Source organism: Hippopotamus amphibius, chromosome 13 (assembly GCF_030028045.1).
Source record: "Hippopotamus amphibius kiboko isolate mHipAmp2 chromosome 13, mHipAmp2.hap2, whole genome shotgun sequence".
NCBI lineage: Eukaryota > Metazoa > Chordata > Mammalia > Artiodactyla > Hippopotamidae > Hippopotamus > Hippopotamus amphibius.
This window is the reverse complement of record NC_080198.1, coordinates 44,878,108-44,900,630: the sequence shown is the minus strand read 5'-3', so window position 1 is coordinate 44,900,630 and position 22,523 is coordinate 44,878,108. Positions and strand designations below refer to the sequence as shown.

General features: G+C 40.1%; 2 protein-coding genes across 8 annotated transcripts in view; both read right to left on the bottom strand.

The window, feature by feature from the left end:
* NKTR (natural killer cell triggering receptor) overlaps nucleotides 1–14,658 on the bottom strand; it is a 47,603-nt gene extending 32,945 nt beyond the window's left edge. For 6 of the 7 annotated variants that reach the window (XM_057705878.1, XM_057705875.1, XM_057705877.1 and 3 more), the window contains exons 1-3: nucleotides 14,541–14,658; nucleotides 14,275–14,355; nucleotides 365–439 (exon numbers count right to left, since the gene is read on the bottom strand). In XM_057705878.1, the coding sequence (XP_057561861.1) occupies nucleotides 365–439; nucleotides 14,275–14,332 (133 nt within the window). In that variant the 5' untranslated portion in view covers nucleotides 14,333–14,355; nucleotides 14,541–14,658. Of the gene's footprint in view, nucleotides 1–364; nucleotides 440–14,274; nucleotides 14,356–14,484; nucleotides 14,500–14,540 lie in introns of those variants that run through there. The other variant, XM_057705876.1, reaches the window with a different exon arrangement.
* Nucleotides 14,659–18,136: 3,478 nt separating this feature from the next.
* SS18L2 (SS18 like 2) lies at nucleotides 18,137–21,079 on the bottom strand. Its single transcript, XM_057706100.1, has 3 exons — nucleotides 20,861–21,079; nucleotides 20,529–20,605; nucleotides 18,137–18,680 (listed from the first exon to the last, which is right to left on the bottom strand). Exons 1-3 carry the CDS (start codon nucleotides 20,927–20,929, stop codon nucleotides 18,593–18,595), a joined length of 234 nt encoding a protein of 77 aa, XP_057562083.1. The 5' UTR covers nucleotides 20,930–21,079; the 3' UTR covers nucleotides 18,137–18,592.
* Nucleotides 21,080–22,523: the final 1,444 nt, after the last annotated feature.

The window sequence follows — 22,523 nt, the reverse complement described above, 5'->3', positions numbered from 1 at the left end:
TCTACCTTCTAATCCTAAATTTCTTGTGAAATCTGGAATGCTAAATTTGCTCAGAGTACTAAAATCTGTAAAATTCTATCAAAATAAATCAGTTTTGAATATATACTATTATTTTATAAACTACAATGGATAAAGATTTCACTACATATGGTGGTACTTCATTTTTCATTTGTGAGACCACTTCTTTCTCCTCTCCTTCCTTTAAGAAATGCTTCCCTGATTTCATATCAGTGAAAGCAATATTTTTTATTTGCTAAACTCATTGCACAGATCATTACTTTTTAAGGAAAATATCTACTCTGTTGAGCAAGGTAAAACTGTAAGCCAGGACTTCTCATTGGAAATAATTTAATAATTCATTTACCTGAGCATAGGCAAAGGAAGTTTTTGCAAGTTTTTGGACATATATCTGAAAAGAGCTGAAACATAATGCGACCAACTGAAATAAAACACATGAAAAAAAGGTAAGCAAGCTGATTAAATATATCAAATTTATATGGGAGGAATAAGTAGAATTAACAAACTGCAATGTCCATTTTTGTAATTCATTTTAATTTTTTAAGAGATTCAACAGGAAAGAATCTAACTAGGTGACACCAACTAACAAGAACCCCACTCTATTTGTTAGCATTAGGGCTCACATGCAACCAAAGTGATTCTAAAACCTTATATTATTAGATTCCTTTTAGTACATCCCCTACCTGAACTATTAATCTTCTTTAAAAATACTCTCGATAATAGTTGTCTGATTTATGCTTGAACCCCTCCAGTGATGAGAACATCATAGCATAAGACGGTCATTCTGGTCAGTCCTGTTTGAAGAAAGTTCTGTCCTCTACATTCAGCTTTTTACCTTTATGAGAGAACCGTTTACAGCCAACTTCCTAAACTGCCACTCACAACTAAAACTCACATTCTATTCCCTGAGAGAGCAGAAAGAGAATAGGTTATGGTTCCTAAAAACAAACCAGCAAACAACCCTACAATAAACAGGAAATGAGAAGGAGCAAGTCTGCAAATTCAATTTACTTACGCCAACAGAGAGGTGTTTCACAAACCTTTTGGTCTCAGGACTCCTTTAAACTCAAAAATGATTAAGTTTTTAAAATGTGGTTATATTTATTGCTATTTACTGTATTATAAATTAAAACTGAGAAACTTTCAAAAAACAAAAATATGCAAGCAGGGCTTCCCTGGTGGCACAGTAGTTAAGAATCCACCTGTCAATCCAGGGGACACAGGTTCGATCCCTGGGCCAGGAAGATCCCACATGCTGCAGAGCAACTAAGCCTGTGCGCCACAACTACTGAGCCTGCACTCTAGAACCCGAAAGCCGCAACTACTGAGCCCATGTGCTGCAGCTACTGAAGCCTGCACACCTAGAGCCCATGCTCTGCAACAAGAGAAGCCACCGCAATGAGAAACCTGTGCACCAAAACGAAGAGTAGCTCCCACTCTCTGCAACTAGAGAAAGCCCACGTGCAGCAATGAACACCCAACGCAGCCAATAAAAAAAAAAAAAAAATACCAAGCACACATTCCATTAGCTGTCAGAGTAGTGACATCACTACATATTACATAATCTCTGGAAAAGTCCACGTGTGAATGAGAGTGCAAGAGGCAAATCATACTATTCTGAGATAGTTTTGACTCTGTATATCTCCTGAAAGGTCTCAATAAAATGAGAAATGGAATTTTGATTTATAATCACTTTCTTGAGTTCCCTTTCCCTTTATTCTACAAAATTTTCTCCATTATCAACATTTGTATATGCTCAAGGAGACTTGTAGAATAAATCAAAATTAACTGTGGACCAAGCATAAGTTGTTTTCAATACAGACACAAAATAACTTGATTTACTGCGTATCACTAAGATTTTAATTTATTCCTGGCCATGTCAGTCAGATCCTCTGAGGATAAAACAAAGCTACTGCATAAAGAGACACCCTTAAAGGATAAAAAGTGGGAGATGGAATCATATAAGAAGACTTTCCAATGTCAAGAGTGCCAAATGGAGTGCTGGAACCAAATTTTAAAGCAATTTCAAAACCTTCTAGCTGATCTTCATAGCTAAAGGAATGAAGAGAAAGATAAGAAAAGAAAGCAAAAAGGAAGACAGCAATATATATAAAATCATTTCAGAATTTTAAAAAACGTATGTAATAGTAATATTAAATACTACTCTCTGCATTTACATGGAAATATTTTACTAGTGTGATAAAAGTACTTCCATCTCTCCTCATGAAACCCTAGGCTGGCTACGTGGGTGTCAAGTTCAAAATCATGTAGCTTTACACACTTAGATCTTTGGAATCCCTTCAGGATAGTTAATTTTCTGAATAAAAGATACAATCAAAATAATAGAAACTTCGCCTTTTCTTTCAGGGCTATTTCTTTAATGCCACCAAATGAAAACTGATGAAAGTTTCAAATATTTTTAGTTTCTCCTTTATAGATGATTAGCAGTTATGAACCTTCTAGGGTACAATACATATGAAAACAGTTAAATATGATTATATTTCCAGGTCTAATATTCAGAGAGGGATGCTAACTACAATGATTTCTTTAAAAATGCTCACCTTTAATATCTTACCCTCTAACCTGATGAAGAAAAAAAATTTCTACTGACCTCTCATTCTCATGGGGCAGGGGTTAGAGCAGAGGTTTTGTCTCTTCCATGGCATTGTGTTTTTAAGAGCAAAAGAAAAAAATTAAACAAAACCAAACTGTTCTGGGCTCAATAACACAGTGCAAGGTTAAAAACACTGCTAAAGACTCTAAAGTAAATGATGTACATATCAGAACTGCAAAAAAAAAAAAAAAAAAAAATCATACTAGACAGCTAGTTCCTCCAACAATGTCAGAATTCCCTTTGCAACAACACTGACAGATGAATACCAACAAAGGTAGAAAAATAACAGAAAAACACCGGGACTCAAACAGGGGTAGGAAGTGAGAGTTAGACAAGGAACAGCCATCTTATGTTAAAGGCAGAAAAGGAGAAAAATCTTTGTATATTTCACTTGGTGTTTTGAGGCAGAAAAAGGGAAGGAAAAGGATGGTGCTAAGAAGTGAACCTTCTCCTCTCAAAGTCCCCACAGAAATCCATATGAATTTTCCTGCATGACCTTGCACTCATGCCTGGTGTTATTACTGGGATTCTCTGGGCCCGATTTCTAAAAAAATGAGGAGAATAAAGGGTGGGAGAGAACTCTCTTGCTTACAAAAATGGAAACAAGCCTTTTCTCTAAAACTGAACATGAGCTCAGTGCTGGAGCTCGTGTTCATGCACATGCACTAATTAAAGCAACTTAAAAAAAGTGTGTCAGGTACTGTTCTAAGTTCTTTACAAATATAGGCAGCTCTGCAATAACATGATGGAATTGAAAGAAACACTGCATTATCCAAAAAAATCACATATAAAGACAACGGTTTCCATGGGACAGTGGGGGTTGGGGACAAGGGAATTTCAGGTCATAGTAAAAATGATTTTTTTTCCTTAGAAGTATCAATAATAAAGGCATGTTTTTAGTTATAAGAATATGTTTATAAAACTTAAACATCACTGAGGAAATCCTACAATTGGTCACACCCCACTCTAGCCTTTCTCAGCATGGTCAGTAGCATAATCTTTCTTGTGGTCTTTCAAATTACTATCAGGACAGACAAGAATAACTCAGAACAGCAGCGCTGCTCACGTTCTTCTCTCCCATGCCACTAGCTCCCCACCTTGCTACCTAATCATGTCACAACACAATTGGTAGTCTGTCTAATAAAAATTGTGCTTCTTAATCTATCCATTAGAATGAATTCATTTTACAAAACACAACCTGTAAGACATGTGGTTGTATTATTTAATTACTCTTCCCAAGAACTTTATTATGCAGGCACTATTGTGCTGAAGTCCTATTAATTTATGAGTATATAAAAAGGAGAGAAATCATTTAAATAGCGCAGATCACTGCATCCAGTCACTGTACTCATAAGCTTATGACCCAGAGTGTGCTTGAGATGGGAGATTCATTTCTCCTGTTCCCCCAGTACAAACTGGATCTCATATGCTCACTCTATCTCAAAGTATAAGCTATCTTGAGTGTGAGTCTAAAGTTTAAAGGGTAATTTTGAATACAAGCAAATTTCACTATACTGCTATCTTTAGAACCACAATAACAAAACTCTATAGTATTTCCATTTACAAAGAGGCCAAGTGGCTTGCCCATGGTCATAAGCAGTACTCAAACATTTGTCCTCCTCTTTACTTAAAACTCATTACTCAGTTTCAGTTTCAAATACTTTACAATGTTTACTAAGAATACATTTTTAATTCAGTTTCTTTGATTCATGTGAACCTTGAGCAGTAAAGTTAAAACACCCATTTCAATGATATCCCTATTTTATCTATTTTGATAAACTGCCAGGGTTTTATGATATTGCTCTGAGGCCCACATAAAGTAAAATTCTAAAGCCAAGCATTCCTTTAAAGAAACACCCTCGTAATCACTTTGGAAAACCAACTTTAAGTCTCTGACAAATACAAAGTAAGTAATGTTCTATTTAAAAAAGGGAAGGGGGCTGCATTCCTCTAAAATGTCAATGTCACAAAAGACAAAAAAAAAAAAAAAGGCTACAAAAAAGGAGGATAAAGAGACATGACAGGGACTTCCCTGGTGGCACAGTGGTTAAGAATCCGCCTGCCAATTCAGGGGACGCGGTCATTTGATCCCTGGTCTGGGAAGATTCCACATGCCGCAGAGCAACTGTCCATGCGCAACTACTGAGCCCATTCGCCGCAACTACTGAGCCCATGCGCCACAACTACTGAAGCCTGAAAGCTCTAGGGACCGTGCTCTGCAACAAGAGAAGCCACTGCAGTGAGAAGCCTGTGCACCGCAATGAAGAGCAGTCCCTGCTCACCACAACTAGAGAAAGCCCGCCTGTAGCAATGAAGACCCAATGCAGCCAAAAAAAACAGAGAGAGACAGAGAGAGAGACATGACAGCTGAATGTGTTATCTGATGGTAGACTGGATTTTGTATTGGAGGGGAAAGAATGCTATAATTGACTTTTTTAGGCCAACTGACAAAAATGAAATACAGATATAGTAGATTAAAGTATTGTGTCAATGTATTTATGAAGTTGATAACTGCATTGTGGTTATGTAGGAGAATACCCCATTCTTTTTCTTTTTTAATTTTTTTTAATGTTTCTTAAGACTCTTTTAATGAAAATCCCTATTCTTAACAAATACACACAAGTATTTAGGAGTAAAGAGCCATGATGTGGGTGAACCTCAAACGGTTCAGAAAAAATTGTGTGTGTCAGAGAGAGAGAAAGAGAGAGATTAATAAAGCAAATGGTATAAAATGTTAATAGGTGAATTTGGGTAAAGAATAGATGGGCATTCTTTTTTACTATTTTTATTTTTTAATTTCTTATAAATGTGAAATTATATCCAAACAAAAAGTTTAAAACATCTGCAGATAAAGCCCAATGCTTGAGTTCTATGAAAGCATGTGTCTGTAACAGCAGTTCTCAAACTTTTTGGTCTCAGAATCCCTCTATACTCTAAACAATTATTGAGAACCCTAAAGACTTTTTAATATGGGTTATTTTAAATAATTTACATTTTTCAAATATAAACAAAAAATTTATTGAGTGTCACTGTTTTACATTTTTGCAAATCTCATGAATGTCTAGTGTAACAGAAGATAGTTAAGATTTTCCTATCTGCTTCTGCATTCAATCTGTTGTATCATCACATGTCATGCAGTCTCTGGAAAACTACTGGTTACTAACAGGATGGGAGTGAAAAATGGGAATGACTCCTCCTGGCCTCATGATAGCATCTCGTGCTTTGAAAACAAAAGGTCTACACCATTATACTACTGTCATGTAGTATATTACAACTATGATTTATTTTAAAATACCTTAGATAGATATTCTCATATAAAGTAATCATATGAGTTTTAAAACTACACCTTAGGCCTCTGAGAAAGAAACACCCTCCAGGGGTGATAAAATCAAAGGCCGTACTCCAGAGGTGGGTTCTAATAGTGCCTTTGCTATCTTTATCTCGAATCAACCAGAGGCCTTGTAATGGGCAAGATGAATGTTAGAAATGGGTTTTTATTGTTGGAACATACAGACTGAATAAAAACATTTGGAGATAATTCATACCCTTCCACTAACAGGACATTAAACCTGCAGTCACCCTTTGGAGTGGAACCTAAGGCTGGGTCCACCAAAAAGGTCCTGGGTCTAGTCAATATTTTGGAGGATTCTGGTGCACAATACTAAAAGATTCGCATGACAATTTTCAAGACCAGAAATGTTTCACACAAAGAGTGCTTGGAGCACCGAAAAGGACAGAACTGGGAGTTCACCAAACTTACAGAACTGGTTATACGACTTACATCTGTGCATACTTGCTTGCCAACGTCTATATGTGGCAAATGTGACTTGCTTTCACTGTGCCCTGGTAGCAAGGTTGTGACAAAGGCAATCTATAGCCATCACCCAACTTATAGGTGACTCCCCCATATACTCTAAGAACCTAATAGCCATTCTTGACTAAACTGGCTTAAATCAGTTTGCAACAGATATTTAAAAATGCTTAATTTCTTGATACAAGATCTGAATAAGGCAACTAAAAGGCAAGTTTCTGAGGCACCAAAGAAGGAAAAACAAGATTCCTATTTCATGTCTGCCCTGGAAGGTACTCAAGTTTAACCAGCCACTAACAACCAGAGAGAGAACTAACATTTAATCAAAGGGTGGGCCTGCCTGTCAGAAAAATGAAGTTGTCAATAAGGATTTCATATCTATATTTCCAAACTGGGTATCATATTTCACACAAAAAGCTAGTACTCTCAGAAAACATGAATTTATTTGTAAAGACAATGAAAAAGGATTGGCTAATTTCTATCAGTTAGGATCTTTAAAAAATTTATAAGGAATTCTAGGTTCAGTCAAGATGGAGTAAATATACCCCACCCTATGTTACTGAATGCACCTAAACAACCTTGGACAGAAAGCATGGAACAATTACCTAAGGAACAAGAAATAAATGGTAGTAGGTATACTGGAGAAGGACATGAGAACACAAAAGCCCACCAAATTGGCAATGAACTTTGTTTTTGTTTTTCCTCCCATATCTCTTGGCCTGGAATCAAAAGCAATCTGAAACCTGGAACTGCCCACTGGGTATAGAGAGAAAGAGCTCTAAGAAAAGCCCTCTATTTCTAGAAAGCGGCCCCCAACAGATGAGACTGAAAGGGGGAAATCTCATTTTTTTTGGTCTGTTTTTTCTATATTCCCTGGTCCCAGCTTCTAGGGAATTCCGCAGTGACGGTAGCAGTGAGAGTGGTGGTGACTGGGAAAGCACATAAAACTCCAAGGGAGGGGAATCCTTCTCTCTGACTAGAGGAACTGTGATCTCAAGAGCTTAGGAAGAATTCCTGTTGCATTTTACTCTCTATCCTGTTGCCCACTTACCCTCAGAGACAGACAAAGTCACGGGAAGTACACGGCAGAACAGGGAAACAAAAACCCTGGCTGTCTAGCCAGATGACCAAAAAAAGAAGTTCCTAAGGGCTAGAATGTGTTGAGGAGATCTCAAAAAAGAAGGATCTTAAAAAAGAAAAAAAAAAAATCCCCTTAAGTTGTACATGAATTCCTGGGCTTATCCATGAACTATGCATGGATCTGACACTAAACAGCAGAAGGTGGGTAGAAACTTGCAGGCTGAACCTAACTGGGTGGACTGCCTGCTATAACATCATTATCGTCAACATCAACATCAACAACAACAACAACACAAGCCAACATTCTCCCCAGGATTTAAATTAGATCCAGGGTCATATAACATAATACATAAAATGCCCAGGATACAATCCAGCATTTATTGACATTTAAAGAACCAAGAAAATCTCATATCTCGTAAGGGAAAAGAAGACAATCAAAAGACAGCAACTCCATAATGTTGAAATTATTAGACAAAGACTTTATGCTTTAAAGTATGGAGCATAACAACCATACACCACTAAGTAAGGACAAACACTCTTAAAATGAATGGAAAAATAGAAAGCCTCAAGCAAAACCAAAAGAAAATTTTAAAATGAAAAAGTATAATAACCAAAACTAAAGATTCACTAGGTGGGCTCCACAGGAGGATAGAGATGACAGAGGAAAAAGTTAGTGAACTCAAAGACCAGTTAGTGGAAGTTATCCGATCTGAAAAATAGAGAGAAAAAAGATGGAAAAAATAAACAGAGCCTCAAGGACTTGTGTGGTAATATTAAAATGTCTGATATTTGTGTCATCAGAGTCCTGGAAAGAGAGGAAAGAGAGTGTTGGACAGAAAACACATTTGAAGAAATAACAGCTAAAAACTCCCTAAATTTGGCAAAAGACAGACACAGATTCAAGAAGAGCAGCAAACCTGAAAGAGAATAAACACAAAGAAACTGACACCACAATAAAATTGCTGAAATCTAAAGACAAGATAAAAATGTTGAAAGTAGCCAGAGAAGAACAATTATTTACATTTTGGGGAGCAACAGTTTGAATGACTATAGACTTCTTATCAGAAACCATACAGACCAGAGGGCAGTGGAACATTTTTCAAGTGTTAAAAGAAAATAACTATTAACCCAAAATTCTATATCTAGTGAAAATATGTTGCAAGAATAAAGGCAAAATAAAATTTGTAACTGAAGGAAAACAAAGAGAATTTGCTGCTAGAAGTTCTGCTCTAAATAAATACTTAAAGCAAATTCTTCAGATGGGAGGGAAATGTTACCAGAGGAAACTTCAGACTTCAAAAAAGAACAAACAGTACCAGAAGGGGAATGATAAGAGTATTTGTTTTCTCCTCTTAAGTTCTTTAAAATATGTGTGACATTTGAAAGCAAGTTTTCAGTGTCTGTAGATGTAATACATATGATAAGTACAACATAAGCTGAGAGGTAAAGAATGCTATGTGTGGGATGGTTTTAACAGTTCTCTTCAAGTGGTAAAATATTAATTCTAAGTGCAGTGTGAAGAGCCAGGCATATACATAGTAATCTCAAGAGTAACCACTAAAAACACTATACAGAGAAATATCTAAAAATTCAATAGGACATTTAAAAAATACTCATTCAAATAATCCAAAAGGCAAGAAAAGAGAAGAGTAAAATCAGAGGAAGTAAAAACAATTACTAAAGAAACAAATCCAAGCACAACAATTAAGTGTAAACAGTCTAAATATATTGATTAAAAGAGATTGTGAGAATGGATAAAAAAACTAAGACCCACTGATTTGCTATCTCCAAGAAACCCACTTTAAATATAACGATATAAGTAGGTTAAAAGTAGAAAATGACATACCATGTAAACACTAATAAAAAGCTGCAGCTGGGATTTCCCTGGTGGTGCAGTGGTTAAGAATCCGCCTGCAAATGTAGGGGACACGGATTCCATCCCTGGTCCAGGAAGATCCCACAGGCCACGGAGCAACCAAGCCCATGTGCCACAACTACTAAGACTGCACTCTAGAGCCCATGCGCCACAACTACTGAAGCCCATGTGCCTAGAGCCCATGTTCTGCAACAAGAGAGGCCACTGCAATAAGAAGCCCATGCACCACAACAAAGAGTAGCCCCTGCTCGCTGCAACTAGAGAAAGCTATGGCACAGCAACGAAGACCCAGCACAGCCAATTAAGTAATTAATTAATTTTAAAAAACCCACCCCCCCAAAAGAACCCAAAACAAGCAAAAAAAGCTACAGTAGCTGTATTCACATCAAAGAAATCCACATGCCACAACAAAGAAGTCTGCATGCCACAACTAAGAAGCCCAAATGCCACAACTAAGAAGCCCAAATGCCACAATGAAGATTCCATGTGCCTCAATGAAGACCTGGCACAGCATGTATGCATGCATACATACATAACAATTCTAAATGTGTAAGCATCCACCTAACAAAAGAGCCTCAAAGTAAATGAAGCAAAACCTAATAGAACTGAAAGGAGAAATAAACAAACCCACAATTATAACTAGAGATTTCAATACCCCTCTCTTGGTAATCAATAAAACAAGAAGACAGGAAGTCAGCTAGGATATAGAAGAACTGAACAACACTATCAGCCAACTGTATCTAGTTGACATTTACAGAACACTCTACATAAAAACAGTAGAATATACATTCAAGTATACCTGGGAAATGCACCAAAATAGAACATACCAAACCTTAATAAATTTTAAAAAGCTGAGATTATACAAAGTATGTTCCCTGACCATAATGCAATTAAACTAGAAATCATTACTAGAAAGACAACTGCAAAATATCCAAGTATTTAGAAAGTAAAACACTTCTAAATTCATGCGTCAAAGACTAAGCTGCAAGGAATATTAGAAAATATGTTGAAGTGAAAGAGAATGAGCAATATATCAAAATTTGTGGGGTATACAAAATTTGTAGGATCCTTCATAGAGGTAAATTCATAGCGTTAAATGCTAATATTGACAAGAAAAGCCACAAGTCAACAATCCAAGTTTCTGCTTTAAGAAACTAGAAAAAGAGCAAAATAGAGCCAAAGCAAGCATCAGAAAAGAAACAGAGCAGAAATACATGAAATTGAAAACAGAAAACAAATCAATGAAATGAAAATCTGGTTCTTTGAAATGACAGTAAAGTAAACATCTAGCCAAACTGGCCAAAGAAAAAGGGCAATACACACAAATTATCAATATGCGGAATAAAGGCAATAGCACTATGGATCCTACTGATACTAAATTAAGGAACAGTGTTGTTTGACAGCTTAGATTAAATGGACCAATTACTTAAAAGCTACAAACTACCAAAACTAATCAAGAAGAAATAACAACATGAAGAGTTCTGTAACTATACTCATATAATTTAAAGACAGTTCCTCTTTCAATATATACTTGCATTCATTTGGTGGCTTTACAATTTACAAGTTTAATTAACTTGTTTGCTAAAAAAATATACAAATTTCCATTGATAGTAATGGAAAAGAATACACACTGTGCTGTATTCAACTCAATTTTTATCAGTACTTTTTTTTTAAATTAATTTATTTATTATTTTTTGGGGGGTACACCAAGTTCAATCATCTGTTTTTATACACATATCCCCGTATTTCCTCCCTTCCTTGACTCCCCCTGCCTTGAGTCCCCCCCACCCTCCCCGCCCCAGTCCTCTAAGGCATCTTCCATCCTCGAGTTGGGCTCCCTTTGTTATACAACAACTTCCCACTGACTACCTATTTTACAGTTGGTAGTATATATATGTCTGTGCTACTCTCTCGCTTTGTCTCAGCTTCCCCTTCACCCCCCCGCCCCCTCCTAAACCTCGAGTTCTCCAGTCCATTCTCTGCATCTGCATCCTTGTTCTTGTCACTGAGTTCATCAGTACCATTTTTAGATTCCGTATATGTGAGTTAGCATACAATATTTGTCTTTCTCTTTCTGACTTACTTCACTCTGTATGACAGACTGTAGTTCTATCCACCTCATTACATATAGCTCCATCTCATCCCTTTTTATAGCTGAGTAATATTCCATTGTATATATATGCCACATCTTCTCTATCCATTCATTTGTTGATGGGCATTTAGGTTGCTTCCATGTCCTGGCTATTGTAAATAGTGCTGCAATAAACATTATGGTACAAGTTTCTTTTGGGATTATGGTTTCCTTTGGGTATATGCCCAGTAGTGGGATTACTGGATCATATGGTAGTTCTATTTATAGTTTTTTAAGGAACCTCCAAATTGTTTTCCATAGTGGCTGTACCAACTTACAGTCCCACCAACAGTGTAGGAGAGTTCCCTTTTCTCCACACCCTCTCCAACATTTGTTGTTTCCAGATTTTGTGATGATGGCCATTCTGATTGGTGTGAGGTGATACCTCATTGTGGCTTTGACTTGCATTTCTCTGATGATTAGTGATGCTGAGCATCTTTTCATGTGTTTGTTGGCCATCTGTATGTCTTCTTTGGAGAAATGTCTATTTAGGTCTTCTGCCAATTTGTGGATTGGGTTATTTGCTTTTTTGGTATTAAGCTTCATGAGCTGCTTATATATTTTGGAGGTTAATCCTTTGTCCGTTGTTTCATAGGCAATTATTTTTTCCCATTCTGAGGGTTGCCTTTTAGTCTGGTTTATGGTTTCTTTGGCTGTGCAAAAGCTTTTAAGTTTCATGAGGTCCCATTTGTTTATTCTTGATTTTATTTCCATGATTCTAGGAGGTGGGTCAAAAAGGATGTTGCTTTGATGTATGTCATAGAGTGTTCTGCCTATGTTTTCCTCTAGGAGTTTGATAGTGTCTGGCCTTACATGTAGGTCTTTAATCCATTTGGAATATCAGTACTTCTTGATCTCTCATTAATGTGGACAGTTTGGCCACTCCTAAAGGATCTCTGCTTACCAAAGTAAATCAAAGATATTACTTTATACTGATATTTACATCAAGTGAATTATTAACTATATGAGAAGACAAGAGTATTAATTGAATAACTACTCAATGACATACATACTTAATGGTTAAATCCTACAAAGCAGGACACCTCATTTCAAACAACTAAGGTGATCCTTAAAAGCTGTGTAAAAATCAAGTATCTACTATTCAGACAATATCCTGAAAAGTGCCAGAGAAGTATTATATACAAGACTGAACCACATGAAATTGCCAATTACCAACTGGTTCATCCTAGAACGATGTAAGCATTCCTTGTTTTCTATATGATTCACTGTTCTCGAGAATTCTAGTCACTTCTACCAGAATGGTATTATAATGTTGGGGACCAAAATTCATTTTACATTTACCAAATGTATTCTTGAGATGTTTCACGATAAAAGTCATTTGCAAAACTAGGATATGAACATGTACAAGGAAAGGAGTACCTGACATGGCTACAGAACCTTTGTTTGACCTCTGCTTTCCAGGAGTCTACTATTTTTAACTCCTAAAAAAAAAGCCCTGTTATTTAAAACGTGCATTCACTATAAAATAAGGATTAAGATCCACAAGCCTCAAAATATAAAAAAGAGAGAATGCAACAAAATTACTAAAATCACATCATTCCTTTGCTCAAAACCCTTAAACAGCTTACCTCACTGAGTCAAAATTCTTACTATGGTCTTTACCCATTTCCTGCTACTCACTTGCCTCCTTTACTGCAGCCCCCCTGGGCTTCTTGCTGTTCCTCAAACCTACAGGTACACGCTCTCCTCAGGGCCTTAGTATTAACTGTTCCCTCTACCAGGAATGCTCTTCAGAAAGATATCCACAGGGCTCACCTCCCCATCTCCTTCAGGTCTGCTTAAATGTCATCTTCTGAAAATGGCCTTTTCTGACCAACCTATTAAAATAGTATCCCTACTACAAGACACAGATTTTTTTTCTGGTTTATTGTTTGCCTTCCCCCAATAGAATATAAACTACAAGGAAGAGAGGCCTTTGTTTTATGCATTGCTATATCCTCAGAGTCTAGAACAGTAGCATGCAGAATCTGCTGAACAAGATTGGCACCAAGACTGTATATACGCCTCCAATTAAAACTTCCCTCACAGATACTAAAAAAAAGCTAAGAAAACTGTTTGGAACCCTGCACGCTCTGCTACTTAGAATGAAACAGCTCCCCTTTAGAAAAAAATATTTTATTTTCAACAAAATTTACTAACGAATGGCTGGATTCCCTAAAGACAAAACTAATGCTAAGTGCACACACGCTGCAGGTCTTCTGGTACTGAATGCTTTAATTTACCACCCAAGACTTGTGCTTAAGTCCTCTTCCCACGAACCAAGAAATTCTGGCTAAGGATACTTAAGGAAAAATAAAAGCGGAGTTAACCTATTAACGATATACAAGGATTAGGAAATATAGAATATACGAGTCCAAAGCTCACAGTGCAGAGTGAGATACCGGAAATCGAAATTGGGAGTGTTTGCCCCCTAGAGAGACTAAGAGAGACAAAGTCCAAAAAGGACTGCACCCCTCTTCTTGGCGCTAGGTATGGCATGAACGCTCAGTCCGAGGGTGCAGGGGGGTATGGGCTTTGGGAGGGTGAGGCCTGGATTCCCATTAGGATTGGAATGGTGTATCCGGGCCACCCTCTCTCCACAGATTTTCGCTCGGAAGAAAAGGGAGTGCTGACTGAGCCTACCAGCTCCCAAAAAGGCTTGGGGGAGGACTGATGAAGGCAGACCCCTCCCCATCCCCAAGGCAAGCCCAGGGCCCGCAGGGCTCCTCAGTCTCCCCGCTCACCCGGCTCCCGGTTGATCTCGATGTCGAAGTGACACTGCGGCCGGTCCTGCGCCCCCATCGCGACCAAGGCGGCGGCAAAAGCTGGGGGAGACGGGGAGGAAAGCGGTCAGGGCGGAGGCTAGGGCGAGGGCTGGGGCGGAGCCCAAGCCTCAGTCACCTCCCGCCGGCCTGTCGCGACAGCGCCGGAGGCCAAGACCGGCTCCCTCTCACCCCAGGCCTCCCGGCTCCCACGGAGCGCCGCACACACATGCAGGCGAGCTCTTCACCTGGCTGGCCTCCAGCCTGAGCAACTCCCCGTGAGCAGAGGAGAAAACGCTGCCACCGCGGCCAGAGCCCAAAGCCACTAACCGACCACCACCCCCGCCCCCTGGCCCAGCCTCCCAGTGCCACGCTAAACCCCGCGAGAGTCGGGACAAATACCGCGAGAGCACCGTCTCGGAAGGCGATGGTTAACCGAAGCGCGTGCGCATACGTGGGCGTGCCGGGGAGCAGGAGAAGCCTCCAGCCCGGCGCTCCTATACCTGAGCTTGTCCTCTTTTGCCCCGCCCTTTTCCCCCCGTTACGTTAGAATCAGTTGCCCAATCGGGGAGCCCCGGACGCGCCTGCGCTCTCTACTTCCTGTCGTTCTTTCTCTAGGGCTGTGTCTACGCGTTTGCAGATATCGCGAGGTTTCCCTGTTGGCCGTATCTGTAAAAAAGGTGCGGGAATGAAGTCGTTGAGGTTTAATAGACCGAGCTTTGGCTTTCTTTTTCTCAAGGAGTAGTTATAACACTATCGTGTTAGACCACTTGTTTCACTTCAAAGACCTTTCAGGCTGAATTGTGCGTTCTTTCCCGCTTTGGGGCCAGCATCACTAAAATAGTCGTGTTCAAGGCCATTCTACCTAACTTGTGAAGAGTCAGTGCAAGACCTTTGCCCTTATTTTAATCGCGTTCTTCATCTTACAGAATGCAGAGGTTCTGGATACTAAGGTGTTAGATGATGTATGTATGTTTTGAATACAGATTTCTTGTTAGGTTTATATAATTGCGAATATTTTCTGCCAATCTGCATCTTGTCTTTGTTTTGACAGTGGCTTGTGCAAAGCAGTTTTTAATTTTTGATAGTCATTTGGTCAGTTCTTTCTTTTATGGTTTGTGCTTCTCTGTGTAAGAAATCTCTGCCTACCCCAAGCTCGGAAAGATTTTCTCCTACGTTTTCTTTTAGAAGTTTTGTAGCGCTACCTTTTTGGTGTAAGTCTGTGATCTATTAGAATTTGTGGGTGTGGTGTCAGGTAGAAGTTGAGGTTCATTTTTTTCCCGTAGGGCTATGCAGTAATTCCACAACCATTTGTTGACTGTTTTTTATGCATTGAATTACCTTGGCTTTGTGACCACATATGTGCGATTCTATTTCTGGAGTCTTGTTATAGTGATGTATCTTTAGGCTGGGGCCACAGCTTTGGGTTTTTGTTGTTTTCTGTTATTTCCTTAAAATTGTAAAATATACTTTACATAAAATGATCTTATAACTGTTTTTAAGCTTACAGTTCAGAGGCATTAACCACATTCACATTGTTGTGCAACCATCACCACCATCTCTCCACAGGACAATTTTCATCTTGTAAAACTAAAACTTTGTACCAATTAAACAATAACTCTTTCTCCCCTCTACGTAGGATCTGGTGATCTTGTAATTTCTTTCTTTCTTTTCTTTCTTTCTTTCTCTTTCTTTTCTTTCTTTCTTTCTCTTTCTTTCTTTCTTTCTTTCCTTTTTTTCTTTCTTTTTTCTTTCTTTCTCTTTCTTTCTTTCTTTCTTTTCTTTCTTTCTTTCTTTCTTTCTTTCTTTCTTTCTTTCTTTCTTCCTTTCTTTCTTTCTTTTTTCTTCCTTCCTTCCTTCCTTCCTTTTCTTTCTCTTTTTAGTTTTACTTTATTGTGGTAAGAACACAACATGAGATCCACCCTTTTTTTTTCTTCTAATTTTTTGGCCGTGTCACACAGCATGTGGGATCTTAGTTCCCCAACCAGGGTGGAACCCGCAACCCCTGCAGTGGAAGCACGGAGTCTTCACCACTGGACCCGGGGAAAGTCCAGAGATCCACCCTCTTAACAGATTTTTAAGTGTTCAAGCTGTCTAATAAAGGGGGGCGGCTGCAATCCCACTCCAGCTGCTGGTAACCCAGCATTGCTAGAAAGCCAGGTTTTCATGGGAAATCCTCTTATTTTTTATATATTACCAACTAATTCAAAACCAAAGACATTGCAGCCACCATATCTGCTGATCAGATTAGGCCCATGAGCAGCCTACTTGGCATAGGGTATGAGCACAAACCATGTGAATAGTAGAGGAGGGAGGAGACCAATGATGGGCTAGAACCTTACAGATGGCAGAATGGGTGGGGGAGCAGGCTCCCTCCCAGACTTGAGAAGGCCTAGAAAGGGCCAGAGCCTTCAGTCAACACATCAAAGCTAACACACTTGAATGTTTACCAAGTGCCCAACTCTCAGCTGCATTATCTCCATCTCACAAGTCAGGAGGCAGATACTTTCATCATCCCCATTTTAGAGTTGAGGAAGCAAAGCTTTCAGAGGTAGTGATAGATCTGGGACTCGAAATGAGGTCTCTCTTCACTGTTTACACATTACAGCTTCCCTGGGTTGCAACCCTTGACTCCAACAAAAGGAGGTTTTAATTTTGGGTTCACTTACAAGAATCTCTTTGCCTCATTTAACAGGTAAGTTTCAAAGAGGGAAAGTTCTTTATAGAACAAAGCTAACAGAAGCAAAAAAAATGATAAAATAGAAAATCACCATTATGTAATCCCTGATGAAGTAACAGATCAAAGTTGGCTAGATCATAATTTAAGGGAAAGGCTATCAGGAACTTGATAATAAATCAGGTTATTTCCTGATCTGATGCAAAAGCTAGTACCAATCACTTCTTTTGATGTATTCTTGCCAAAAATATTAGAACCTGAGTCTGAATGGGCCTCTAGATCTACCAGTTTATAGGAAAAGTGGGCGATTAGTGGGACAGATATAATGACAACACAGGGATACAACAGAAATGTGAAAAATTTTAGAGCAAATGACCTAGTTTTTTCAACAAATGGCAAAGAAAAGAAAAGGGAACTGTTAAGTATTTTTGGAGACTTAAGAGATATCAACAAAATGCAGGGTGTGAATCTTGTCTGGATCCTGATTCAGACACACCAACAAAAACACATTTTGTGGCAACAGAAGAAAATTGAACATCGTGGAATTCAGGATACGCTACTCCAAAATATGGCATCTTGGCATACTGAATATTTTAAGCTGAAGGAATTTGAGAAATGGCAGATGCTGAAAGGACTCTCAGACTATCTTCCATGAAGCAGGTCATGAGACCCTCCTATTACAGGTGCCCTCCCTATACCCAGAGGGACACAGATTTTGAACAAAAAGGCATTGCTAAGTTTCCTCCAGTTTACTACACTTAGCTCATACCCTTATGTCCTATCACATTTTCCCATGACTTTCTACTTTTCATCAAACTTAGTATAAGAACACTCAGGTTTAACTGCTTCTTTGGGTCTTCATTTCCTTATGAGGGATCCCATGTCACATAAAACTTATATTAAATAAATTGCATGCTTTTCTTTTGTTAATCTGTCTTTTGTTATAGAGGCCTAGCTAAGAACCTTTAAAGAATAGAAAGACAAAGATACTCTTTCTCCCCTGTCACATCTTCTATTAGTAGATGATGTTAGATAATAAAGAATTACTATTAATTTTGTTAGCAACGATAATGGTGTTATTACATATATTTTAAAGTCTTTACACTTCTTCTCAAAAACCAAATGGAAGACTTATTACATGAAAATTTCTATACCACAATATCAGTATTTTGTGGAAAGGTAAGCTTTATTTCAAAGCAACCTGAAAAGAGCAGTCAGGGGATCCACAACCACAGACTGGTAGGAGAAAACACACAGTTATATGTCCATTGGCAGAGTCTCAGTTGGGAGTCTTGCCTAATACCTGCCCTGTTTCCTCTTCATGTTGAAACTAAAAAAGTAGACTTGAAGATGCCTGTGATGTCTTTGTTATCCAAACACACTTATTTCAGGAAGGAGGACACCTGGAGTCAACTTAAATGAGGGAATCCGCTTAATTATAAAAATAAATATTTACACTGTGAATATGGTTAATTTAGTAGCTTTCTTGATGTTTTAACATTTTTAAAAAGAGCCACAGAGGTTCCATTCACCTTCTAAGCAGTTGAGTTGGTAAAAATCCTGTCTCCATTTCCTAGGAAATAGACTATATTCAATTACTCCTCACAACAGCAAACTGGAAGATTATTCCATTGCTTTTGAAGCACTGGTTGGGTTGGCATCTGCGATGGTGGCCAAATAAATGAGATTTCTGTGTAACACATGCTGGTACCTATGGGTGAAAAAGGTAAAAATTAGACGTTTGATTTTACTGAACATAAGCAAAAAACTGGAAAAGAATTTATCCACTCTAGTGAATGGCTCATCCACTGACTGGATCACTCAGTGCTGTCAACCTTCTCATTTAACATATTGAAGGAAAATATATCCAGAATCTCATCTGTTCTCACTTCCATAGCTACCTCTCTAGGCCAAGCCACTATCACGTCTTGCTTGGACTACTGTACTGCAGTCTCCTATCCTGTCTCCCTGTTCTACCTTTGCACCCTTACTCTAATTATCCACATAGCAGCCTGAGTGATCACTGTACAATTTAGGTCAAGATCATGTCATACCTCTGTTCAAAACCCTCCAAAGGCTCCCATCTCATTATGAGTAAGGCTAAGCCCTTGGGGCCTATAAGGCCCTACATGATCAAGGCCTCTAGTTACCCTCTCTGATCTCACCTCCTACCACTTTCCCTTTACTCACTGAGTTCTGGACAGTGACTTCCTTGCTATGACTTGAAGATATCCAGCATGCTCTAGCCTGGGGGGCTCTTCCACCTGAAGCTCTCTCTGATTCACATATCTGCATAGCTGCCTCCCTCACCTAAGGCGTCTACTCAAATGTCACATCAAATATACCCTGCATAAACGAGCACTCTTCCCCCCACTTACCCTGCTTCATTCTTATTAGTATGTGCCTAATTATATGATTCTACAGTCTAGAAGGTAAGCTCCATGAAAGCAGATCTGGTATCTGTTTTGGTACTGATTCCTCAGGGGCTGAAACAGTGCCTGGTACTCAGTATTACTTATAAAATATCGAACAAGGAATTCCCTGGTGATCCAGTGATTAGGACTTCGTGTTTCCATTGCAGGGGGCACGGGTTCGATCGCTGTTTGGGGAACTAAGTTCCCACATGCCACATGGCCAAAAAAAAATTCTTGAACAAATTTAAAGAAGGGACAAGACACTTCCATGATCAATGCGCACTTACTGTAACAGCGATTCTCAATCAGGGGGTAGAGCCCTCCACATAGGAAGACAAATCAGACTAGGGGGCAGGAAGCATGGACTGTGCAATGTGAAAAGGTCCACTAGGAGATTTTGATAACTTTCTTACCCATAGTTTGAGAATCACTGCACCAAAAGGAGTGTTTTGCAACTATTTTCCACGTAGAAAAATGAGAGTGTTTACTATAAACTGTACAAAAGCAAATTACCAAATGCCAGCGTCCAATGGAAAGACTTACCCAAAGATGGGTATCTCTACTACTCCACTGAGCTGTTCAGTGAGGGACTGCAGGTTACTTTCTTTAGGGGGTGGGAAAAGTATGGGTTCAGTAACAATGAAATAAATTTTTTTAATACATGGGGCATAATTCCTGGAACTACATTTAGAAAAGATACTGTTTTTTCTCATTTTGGCGTATGGCTAGAGAGCACTTTAAATTACTGTGCTAAATTTACCTCTGTCTTAACTTGGAAATCTTTTATTGGTCTTTGCATGTGTTACCAAAAAAGTATGAGCCAGGGATCCACAACCAGAAAGCAGCCTCTCATCATCTCCTGAGAGTAGTTTTCCGAGTGCTTTCCTCCCTATCCCTGTTGTCATCGTCTGACATGGCTTCACGTGGAGTCTTTGCAATGAGCACAATTCATGTTTTGAAGAGGGAGCCACGTATGACTCCAGGCTTCACAATGTACTGTCCGTATGGTCTTGGGCAGGTAAGTAACCTCTCTGAGCCTCATCTGCGATCAATCACTCAAGACTCCTAGTTCAGGTCGGCTGCTGCATTCCCGTACGGGCTTCCTCTCCACACTCAAAAGTCAGGGGAATAGGGAATGGACTTACTGGACGCACTCATTCGCCCGGCCTTTGTTCTGATATTCCACAATACAGCGGATCAACTGGTCATTCTCCTCCAGAAGCTGAAAGATTAAACAAAGGGTCAGTGCAGCACGACATCAGGACGGCCGGGACAACTGCCTCCTTTCCCTCCCCCACCCCTCCCCCCGCCCCCATGCGGGGCTTTCCAGCCCCAGCGACTCTGCTGACTTCATCCCCATCTCATGGCAAGTCACTCTACGCACACCACCAGTCTCAGCTGCTCACTCCAGGAAGCTTCCAGCACTCGCAACCTTCAGGATCTCTACTAAGATCTCTCTGCCTGCGTTAGCGCTCACCCGCTGAATCGTCTCCTGATTGACGTCCGCCTTGCCTCTCAGCCAGTCCGGTACGAAGGCCACCGACATCCCGGGAAGCCAGGTTGGAACCCGGCCTCAGGCCCTGCAGACGCCAGCGAAACTATACCTGAGCGGACCAGCAGCTCCAGGACCCCTACGGCCGCAGCAGGGACCCAGGATAGGTGGGCCTACGCTCTAGTCGTTGATTGGGTCCTCCCCCAAGGGGGCGGGGAACAGGCGGAACGTCATTTGTGATTGGGCGCGCAAGAGCGCTGCTCAGCGTCCTTCTCCGGCCCCGCCCCTGCGGTTCCGGGGCTGTTCTTGGATCTCTTGCGTTTGCGTTAAGCTAGCCTCCGGGTGGGGTCCGGCGTCAGCGCCTCACCTTTCAGACTTTGGGAACGGGCTGTTTGCGGGAGCACCTTGCCCAGGGTCACACAGTAATCGAGACTGGAACCTGGATATCTGGCTTCAAATGCACAGCTCTTTCAACACCACTGTGTTGCCTCCAGGCCTGCTTCTGGAGCCTGAACCCTGGGCATTGCCTCCTGCCAAGCCAAACCCTGTAGGGCCAAGGAAAACACCGGTGTCAACTTTACTCTTTGCTAAGGGGGAAACTACCATATAGGCCTCTTTTTCCTTTGCTCCCCCCACAGCCCCCGCCCCAACCTTTTTGAAATCAGATTTACAACCTTAAAAAACACTATTATTTTCCCCATTTTACAGATGAGAAAACAGAAGTTAAGTAACTTGCCCAAGGTCTCATAGCTATTAAGGGCAAAGCCAGTATCTGAACAGAAGCAGTCTGGCTTTAGAATTCTTGCTCTTAACCACTGCCCTGCACAGCCTATGCATCATGCAGCGGAGGTGGTTTGCTGCAAGATACAGAGAGGAAGCTGGGCCAACCTCTTGGGCCACACTGTTACTCCTCCTGGCAACTACTAAAACTCTGAAGTGGTTGTCTTCTCTTTTGTCTAGTCCATCCATGGTGAACATGGGAGCAAGTTTGGTTTTCTCTGTAGCACAGAGTGAGAAGCAGCCACTTCATCTAGGAGGCAGATCTTGGAAGACTTTACTCCTCAAAAGGGGTATCAGGGCAGTTCTGCCTTCTAGAGCAGGATCATCTGCTTTGCTGGACTCTCCCTCCACAATTCCTGTATTCATCCCTCGGAGGAGGTTTCATCCCATATAACAGAGGGCTAAGTGTGAGTGATAAATTAGCTGTAGACGTGTACAGTTTGAGGTGACATCTAATGGAGATGGTGAAGTTTGTGGCTATTTGGCTGGAACTTAGGGCCAACGACTGGGCTGGGGACGTAAACTTTGAGAAGCATCACTTGCGGAAATTGGCATAATCCTTGAAAGCTACTTTGTCACCCTTTCACATCCAGTTCATCACCAAGTCCTGTTGATTTTGCTCCTACATTTCTCTGCCGACTGCCCAGTTCTCTTCCTCTTTACCATCGCTCCAGCCTAAGCTCCAGCTTCAACTTCTCTTGCCCAGACAACTGCATTGGCTTCCCAACTGGTCCTACCACAGTTTCCATGAGCTTTCTCCACTTTGATCTTAACTTCAGCAGCCAAAGTGATTTATTCAAAATGCAAATCCAATCAGTTTTCCCCTGTCCCAAACTTTACCATGGAAGATCATACGTGGTCTTACCTC